Source organism: Phalaenopsis equestris, unplaced genomic scaffold (assembly GCF_001263595.1).
Source record: "Phalaenopsis equestris unplaced genomic scaffold, ASM126359v1 Scaffold000167, whole genome shotgun sequence".
In the NCBI taxonomy this organism is placed as follows: domain Eukaryota; kingdom Viridiplantae; phylum Streptophyta; class Magnoliopsida; order Asparagales; family Orchidaceae; genus Phalaenopsis; species Phalaenopsis equestris.
In genome coordinates, this window is record NW_018164609.1 from 1097584 (window position 1) to 1107140 (window position 9557).

Here is a 9557-nt window from a genome sequence, read left to right on the forward strand (position 1 = left end):
TAAATGTTAGAGGTTAAGATCAATATGTGGAATTTCAAGTTGAGTAAAAAGAATAGTTTTGAATTTCTAATGGTGGGGTACCTCTTCTAATTTTCTAAGACTAGTCAATAGGAAAGTCCTATGGCTAGACCTAAGCTACTAAAGAAGTTTTTTAGACCTCAACCAAAAGTGAGGTCAACAATGACCCATCTGACTATGATTGAGTCAATTTTGTACCTTTTCAGATAAATGAGACCGATATAGGTGATTATTATCTCTTTTGTCCGTAGCAGAGGCCTCTCTTTTTAGCATACCCGATCACCTTGAAATATATAATGAGTATAAATATAAATTGAAATGCAATTTAAGTCGATTGTTATTTTTTTAAATTGATATTATGTTGATGGGTTATTTATATAAGTGATGTGAGTTTATAGATATCTTTCTTGCAATAGCAACTAGGGTTGCAGCAGCTATTATTATTTTATGGTTTGTTGGAAAGGGTATATGAGAAGAGAATTCAGCTGAAGAGTTGGTCCTGTGATATATTTCTTTTGAGTCGATTATTTTATGTTTTGTTTATACTAATTTAGAGGCACATGAGAGGTGGGAACTGGAATATTCACCTAACCTAGCCATAGAGCATAGGCTCGTTGGTTTATCAAATGCTATCAAGAAGGTACCAAGTTTCTTTATTTTTTTTCTTGTTTCAGCCCTTATATTTAATAGAAGGTCTTTTCTTCCATGGAAGTAGTGTTAGCCTGATGTTGTTTGCATTGGTTTTGCCATAGAGACCATTTTTACTGTATGGAGGCTACCCGAGTTACCAGCATGGATTTTGTATGCTCCACTTATTTAGAAAATGTGCAAAATATATCTTTTGATTATTGGGACAACAATTAATGCATCACTCTAAAAAATGAGTGGTGTTTCTATTATAACATCACATCTTCATTCTTCACTTTTAATAGTAACAAAAACTTAATTCAGATTCGGAAGGGAGTTTTCCAAAGTTAATTTATGCAGACTTGGTTGTATTATATATTTTCTCTACCTAAGAATTCATAAATTCTTCCTCCTATAAAAGTTCATGGCATTAAAGTATTTTTGTTATATCTTATTTTGATACGCTGGTATCAATCTAGTTTGAGATATAATTATTTTTACTTTTGTTAATATTTTGTGATCTAAAGAGTATCTGGTTTGGTGCTGTGGATTTTTATCTTAATTTTATAGACTTATGTAACATCATACGCTTGAGAATATGTTCACTTAATCCCGTCCTCCATATCTTTCGACAGCTAGAAACATGTAAGTGTCGCTGAATTCCATAGCATGGGCATAATTTAGGAATCTCTTACATATCTTATGGAAAAATTGGTATTTTCTTTGCTTGATACGGGGCCAATGAGGCGGCTTATTTTCTATTTCCTTTTAAGGAACGTTTTTTACAGTTTGGGACCAAACTTGATAATTTCTTAAAATTAGTCTGAGTGAAGATTGTGGTTTTGGTACTCAGCACTAAGGTTTGATTCACACGATTTGATTGATCAACAACTTATGATATAAAAGACATCTTAAAGAAGAAACAAAATCCCTCTTGGTGGTTGTTAGATAAAGTCACTGGCGTTGTGGTGGCTTTCATTTGGCGGAGATGGTAAGATGGAAGTTTTGGACAGAGGTTTGCTACGATGGAGGCATCTGCTTTGGCTAGATATTACTAAGTGTTTACGTTAATGTATTCGTAGAATAAAATATGCAGGTGGTTAACCATGTTTGTATGTTTGCATCTTTGGAAATAAGAAAAGATATTCTATAGTTTGCAAGTGTTTGATCTACCCAGAACCTGGAGGTGAGTTCTGTTCAAGATTCAGAGATTACCACTTTGGATGACCACCTCACAATTCCATGGATTTCCAAAACTAACTGACACAAAGGAGCGGCCGACAATTTGCTAATATTTAAAACATACACTGAGGTGGAACTATTTCTCTGGTAAAAAATTGAATCTGCTTGATATAAAGGTTGCATTGAATATTGGTTTAAATTTTTTATGGTTGTTTTGAATGAAATGGCATAGTTGCTTTAATCCCCACTTCTAAATATCTGACATAAATACCATGCATATATGCATGTGGCTATTGAACTTGTTAGATTGATACTTTATACTCTCTTCTATTTCTATTTTGTGTAGATAACTTTGCTGAGAATGTTTCATTCCTCTTTACCTTTTTCTAATAAGTTTTCCTTTCCAATTTAGGCGGCGAAGAAAGAACGATTGAGTTTATGAAGAGGCAAGGTGGTTCAAATTCTAAGCAACCCCTTTTACATTTTGTATCCGAAAAGGGTATAATAAAGCATCACTTCCCAATGAATTATTTTTTAAAGCCATGGAGATTGGGTGAATGGTTTTACCAGGTCATCAAAATTGGTATTGTTCAATATGTATGTGGCTTCGGACTTATGCTCACATTTCACACTTTTCATGAAGAAGTATTTACATACATACCACCCATTTTCAATGTTTTTACTTATCTAACACCTAAGCTTTGTTTTTTTTCATGTATACCACCTAAATCTTTCAAATCACATAAAATATACAACTATTTTAACTTTTAAAATGTGAAATACACCTTTTCATGCTTAGGAAAGGTGGCATGCATGTAAATACAACTATTTTAATATATAAAATTTGATGTTTAGGTGTTAGATATTTAAATACATAAGAATTGAGTGGCATGCATGTAAATCTTCCTTCATGAATTCCAATCCTTACAAACACCACATGGATTCCGAGTTCAATTAATTTAATAATTTTCTTTATGCAGATGATAATTAAAACTCTTACTGCCATTCTGGCCGTTTTTCTTGAAGCCTTCGATGCATATTGTGATGGAGAGTTTAAATGGAAGTGTGGGTAAGATTCATTTGTTGTTTTGGCAGCTGCTTGTGGCTTCCAAGCAATTAGATATGGCTTTAGCCGTGTATTTTACTTCCGATTTTGGATTAAAGTGCCAAAGTAGTTCACTGATTATTTACATGTGGTCATCTTAGTCCCCGAGTCTATTAAAATGCTAAATTAGTCCCCAGACTTTAAATATGAGCTGAAATGGTCCCTAGGATAGACTATTTTAGCCCTCATTAAAAAGTCTGGGAACTAATTTGACACTTTTATAGATCTGAGATTAAAATTGACCTCTAGAAAGAGTTAGAGGACCATTTTGACACTTTTTTGTTTGATCTTCTTTGAGAGTGTGACTAAGTTTCTTATTTGTTATAATATAATTGTAGGACCTGTTCTAAATGTATTATTTGTTTTAACGGGTAGTTAGATATATTTACTGGTACATATTTATTCCATGTGGATTCATTCTGATTCGCTCTGTTGAAGTTTAGGTTAAATATCTCTTGTCCATCACAATTTATCATAGGTTTTGTCCCTTGCTGATATTGCTGTTTTGTATGACCCAACGGATTAATATTGCATGCTTTTTGTTTATTGATATCATTAAGATATTTCTAGCGTATACTTTTAGCCATAAAGGTGCTATGGCTTAATTCATCTACGGTTAAAAGTGGGAGCAGGGTGTTGACTTTATTAAAATAAGTTGTAAATCGTTTAAAATATATATAGAAGTGAGAAGACCATATAGAAGGCAGGGTTTTGATTGATCAACTTCAAATTTTATAGAGCTAAGAGGCTATTTTATATCAAGTGTCTTTAGCATTGATATTTAATGCTAGTGTGGAAGTAGTACCACATTTTTTCTAGTGCTTTTTGGCATCAATTTTAAAACAAAAGCTCTCTTTAATATAGCTCCGAAACCTGAAATATCATCGGATGAGCAATCATTACATTTATTAATTTCATGGCAACAGTTTTCTTGCTGGTATTATGATGAGAAGTTTGATTGAAAGTTGAATGAAGTAAGTTTTGAATGAGAGTTCTGGCTTGTTTTGAATAACTTGAAATTGAAGGTGGCTACAATAAAAAAAAATTTAAACATTTTTTGAATCATGGCAAAGACAACTAAAATAAAATTCATCCTGGCCGAAGACATTGTGATACCATAGTTAACTCAAACCACAATAGGAAAAACAAATATTATTACTGAAAGCATATCGACAATCACAATCAAACACAATTGAAAGGGAAATTACAACAAACACGACACACTCACACTAGGGCTCGATCTCGGCGTGGTGGAGGTCAGTTAGGTGGTCGGGGAGCGGAGGTTGGTGACTGAATGGGTTGTGGGTGGCTGGGACAGAAAAAGGAGGGGTTGGAATTGCTTTGGCAGCGAAGCGGAGGCTGGGAGAGCAAGAGACAGCGAAAGAGGAGCTGTGGACTTCAGGAGAGGAGTGCTGTTCAGTGCGGGGTAGCAAGCAGGGACTGCAGGGACAGCAGGATAGGCTGCAGTCGAGGTGGCAGCGAATCGGAATGATGGTTGGACCGCAGGAAAACATCAAATTTACTGTTTTCCAGATAATAGCAGTTAGGGCCGGCGACTAGAAGTGATGCGGGAAGGTCGGGGAGGATGGTGGCGGCTGTGTGTGATGGCAGCAAGGCGGGGAAGGGCGCTGTAGTTGAGGACCTGCCAAAAACAGCCAAACGAGGCTGAGCCTCTTGGCAGCTGCAACAAGGTTTGGTTAAACAACTGAATGACTCAGTTAAAAATGCTGGACTAAATCGAATAGAACTAACTAATAGGAACATGACTCAAGTCCATAAATATCCCATAGAATGGTACTAGGCTAAAGATAATAAAATCAAAAGAAAGTGATTTTTCTGATGGTGTCCTCGTCTAAGAGCACGATGAAAATCAAGAAAGAGAGAGCTTCACTTAAAAGAGCATATGATTGGATCAGAAATAATATAGCCAAAATAGCATAATTACATAGGAAATAGACTTGGCTACGAGAGCATGGATAAGTCAAAGGTAACTATTGTCTATTTATAAGGAGATTTATGGGCTCACTATAATGGGTGAACATCAGCAATATCTGATAATATATTTTGGTAGATATTGTATATTTATACCAAATAATAATAAAAAAAGAGAATTAATATTGGGAAACAAGCCAAGAATTAAAATTTGCTTTCCTCTTATGCACTTGTTCTAGGCAGAGGCCTTGGCGCTCGATTCCTCTTATCTTAAAATTGATCATGAAAGCATAAGTTACTTATGCAGAACTTTTTCTTCGAGCATAAAATTCCAAGAGCTTTGCTCCTAAATAAATAAAACCTTATGTTTTGTAATTATGTAATTGTGATAATGCATAAGGTACTCATGTAGAAAGTTATTGCCAAGTGTAATGCATCGAGGGGTTTGTTCCTTAACAAATAGGATTGCAAGCTTACTAATACTGCCATTATGATTATAATATAAATAACAGAGACATCATCGGAAGCCTGTTTGTTTATAATTCTAGACTGGATGAAGTCATTCTTAAAAGGTATTGATAGGCATAACCTTGTACGCATCGGCTTCAAATGTGATACTATTTATTCACTCTAATGTGATACTATTCATCCTGTCATGAAAAATGGTAACAAACCTTTCTTATACAAAATGAAGTTTCGAATACACATCCTGATTGGATGATTAAAGACTTCACTGCATTATTGTTCTTTCTTGTTTTAGTTGGCTATATTTTTTTTGCTGAAAGTTGCAGTATTTGCCACTCGATTCAGAGTCCAATTTTAGGCTTATTGTATTTGCACGGTAATGAAAAGATACCTTTAACCTTTTTTGGCTACATCTTTTTAGCTGTTGTCTTATATTTTCAGGTATCCTTATATGGCAGTGGTCCTCAATTTCAGTCAATCATGGGCCTTATATTGCCTAGTGCAATTTTATGCTGCTACGAAGGATGAATTGGAGCATATAAACCCATTGGCAAAGTTTTTAACGTTCAAATCAATTGTTTTTTTGACTTGGTGGCAAGGTGTGGCTATTGCATTATTTTATTCGCTGGGTTTAGTGAAAAGCCCTATAGCTCAGGCCTTGCAGTTTAAATCAAGCATCCAGGACTTCATCATTTGCATAGAGGTAATCTGATTATATTGAATGTTCGGGGCAAATGTTTGGGGCATTTACATACCACACAATTCTTATGGATTTACATATCTAACACCTAAACTTTAATTTTTATATTTATAACTCTCAAATCTTTCATATCACATCAAAAAGACCACTATTACTAAAGTTTAAAAAGTGAAATTCACCTTTGCATGCATGGGTAAACTGACATAATTGTAAAAATCAGAATTTAGGTGTTAGGTATGTATCATGTATGTAAATCTTAGTGTTTTTCCTTTTTTCATTCTATGTCCCGCTATCTGCATTTTGTTGAACTTAATCATTTTTCAATGCCTGATTGGCCTTTTTTTATGAGTGAATATATACTATTAAATCATGGTAAAGGATGAATTTATTCTGATATAATTCTGTTTCTAATACAAGTTGACTTATAGATTGGCCAGCTTAACAACAATAACAAGTCTTTATCCCACTAAGTGGGGTCGGCTTCATGAATCCTTTTTCTTCTTTGGTCAGTTCTTTGAAAAAAAATTATTACTTTAATATGTTGATGGAAGGTTTTCTTATTGAAATTTAGACGATCCTTCACTTGAAGACGCACTAGTTATAGATGATCCTTCACTCGAGTGACATAATGCTGGTTACATACATGTAATTTTTTTTTTTAAAAGTTCCAAATAGGAAAGGTATGTTTCTTATGGTGTGGCATTGTGGCTAAACAATGGAAATTTAGTTGAATGGCGATTAGTAATGCTATGTTAATTGATTGAAACATGAACTTAATGATGATTAATTGTATTAGAAACATCTTAGTTTGTGATTAGAATTTAGAAAATGGAGATGAAGATCGAAGAGGTAGGTAACATAAAAGGATGAAAGGAAAGAGGGATATACTAGTTAGGAGAAAAGAGAGAAGGAATCTGAGAGAATTATGGGGAACGATTAGAACAGTTTATGATGATGAAAATTATATCCTACTAACTTTATATACTAGCTATGCTAAATGTATTTTTCCCCTTATGCCTAGGATAAAATTTGTCTCTGGATTATTACTTGGAAGGTCAATCTTCTAAAAACATTTGGATCAAATCATCAATTCCAAGTTATAAACTATGCAAGAAATGAAAAATGTGTAGTGAACAGTAATCTTGTTTTAGGCCCTCTATCAATAAACATACGCCACGATTCTTCCTTTTTAGGAGCAAGAATGACGTTGGTGCTTGGGCATGCGCTCGATTATGGGCGCTAAAACAACGCTCGGTTTGGGCACAAAAAAGCTCCCCAACGCGGGATACTGAGAACCCGCGGTGTCGAAGCCCCGTGAAACATTACGATGTGGGAACCTGCGAACTCGCGAATGCGAGAGAGCTGGACAACGGGATCATGATCCCGCTTGTAGAACAGGGATCAAATCGTGAATCTTCAGGATCCAAGGCTGCTTCATGCACCTTACACACTAGTCTTCTTATGGATTTTTTTTGGCCTCCTACCCTCTTCCTTTATGTAGAAGTTTCTTTTAGGAGTATATAAATTGTTGTCATTGTGTAGGTGGGAGGCAGATTGGAGTTCCGTTTGAGTTTAGTTTTAGATCTCCTATGCGGAGTCTATTTCTCTTTGTGGGATTGTATTCGAGGAGGTGGTGGTGCTCTGGCTGTATCCTCTCCGAGGTGGTGATTGTATCCTCCCTCTTTACCCTTTACAATCCTTCTCCCCTTCACTCCTTTGCCACTAAACTCTCATGGCAACCCCGACACCCAACTATTCCCCCTTTATGCAAATTATTATTGTTGTTCCGCCTATCTAACTTCTTTTAAGCTTCTCCCAACCACCCAACTACTGCTACGGATCATCTACAACCCTTCTCATTTTTTTCCTATAGTTTTGCACCTTCCCTTATCTAGCACCCGCGTTTTATGACTATCGTCATCCCTCGTAGTCATTCATATTCCTCTAGTCGACCTTCATTACCCGATGGGATACATTTAGGAGAGTTTGCTTGTCATTTTATGTTTGAGTTGTTATTTTTATTTAATATTAATGAAAGTTTGTTTTTTATGTTTCCACTGTTTTCCCTACTAGTTCTGGTATTATTTGGTATCAGAGCTAGCTCGACCCTAGTTATATCCTAGGTTTTCTAGCGTCCACCATAACCCACAAAATTTCCTTCCTACCACCCAATACTCTTTCCACTGCCACACTTTCCTAAGCCTAAATTTCCTTCGCTGATCTTTTAAAATCAGTAACATTGACCCAATTATTTTTACCCCTTTTCACCTCCGCTAAAAATTTTTCCTCCCTATTCGTATACCTTAACCATGCCATAAAGGAGATCTTTGCCCAAGCCTACCTAGGACGAGATACGGTGAGAGCTCTGTCGTCTTCAGCGGAGGCTTATGAATATTGAAGAGAAAATTCAGTGGGAGGTTACTCTCGACCCTGATCTGAAAGGTTGAAGGGAAGAACGAGACAAAATGAATATGAAGCGGGAAACACGATGCCAGTTTTTATCAACTTACTACCGCCAAAAGTTGCAGATTCTAGCTTTCGAAGAGGAGAGACCTTATCACCAAGTGACCCCCCTTGCAATCCGCAAAACTATCACATCTAGAAAATGCTGCAAGTGACACGGATTTGGACATGCGGAAGCAGAATGCACAATCAGTGGATTGATCTATTTCACGGAGCAGGGTGCCGTTGAGATCTGGGGTGAAGACACCGCAGACACTAAAGAACTGTTCGAACAAGAACTTTCATCCGATGAAGTCTTCCCCCAAAGAACTCCCTTATTCATGAATACATCCAATGTGGTTCTTGCTCTCCTAGAAAATGAGGAACTTTTTGTTGACACATACAATGATCACACAGTCCAGACGATGTTAGAATTTAAAATTTCAGTAGATATTAGTGACGACCAACTGATGACATCACAATCAGTCACATTTTCAGCCCCCACCCCCAATGTTCCACATGAAGAGACGAAAGACGAGTGTGGAGCTCTTGTTATTGGAACGCAGTAGAAAATGTCAACTCTACAAAACTTCAAGAGTCAGAGTGAAAACCTGGAAGATAATAAGAGTCACCCATCAGCCAAACGCTTGCAAATCCTCAGCCATGTGGAGGCCCAACTTATCACAGAGGAGAAGCATACTAGATATTTACTTGTTCGGAATTTGGCTCTGGAGAAAATGCATAGTAGTGTACCTCCGACTCAGATTACGCCAAACCAGAACAGATCAATCGGGGGGTGTGATTACAAGTGGGAAAAGCTCCTCAGATACTTTGGGAGACACGACAGTTGTCAGTGGGATCCAGGAACGATCAAAGAGAACTAGAAGCCTTGACCTATGAAGTAGAAGCTCCCCCATCCCCAGGAGACTGACGCAGACGCATGGACAATCGCCCGATTATGGGCGCAAAAACAACGCTCGGTTCGGGCTCAGAAAGTGCGTCGATGTAAGGCGTTGCGAACCAGCGGGGTTGAAGCCCCACAAAACATTGTCACACGGGAATACACGAACTCGCGAATTCGGAAGA

At 36.7% G+C, this 9557-nt stretch overlaps 1 protein-coding gene across 3 annotated transcripts in view; it reads left to right on the forward strand.

Moving 5' to 3' along the window:
- The window catches only part of LOC110022103 (protein LAZ1-like), a 30325-nt gene that overhangs the window by 12372 nt on the left and 8396 nt on the right, over positions 1-9557 (forward strand). For all 3 annotated transcript variants that reach the window (XM_020720898.1, XM_020720900.1, XM_020720899.1), the window contains 3 exons: positions 2240-2424; positions 2808-2896; positions 5771-6032. In XM_020720898.1, the coding sequence (XP_020576557.1) occupies positions 2240-2424; positions 2808-2896; positions 5771-6032 (536 nt within the window). The remainder of the gene's footprint in view (positions 1-2239; positions 2425-2807; positions 2897-5770; positions 6033-9557) is intronic.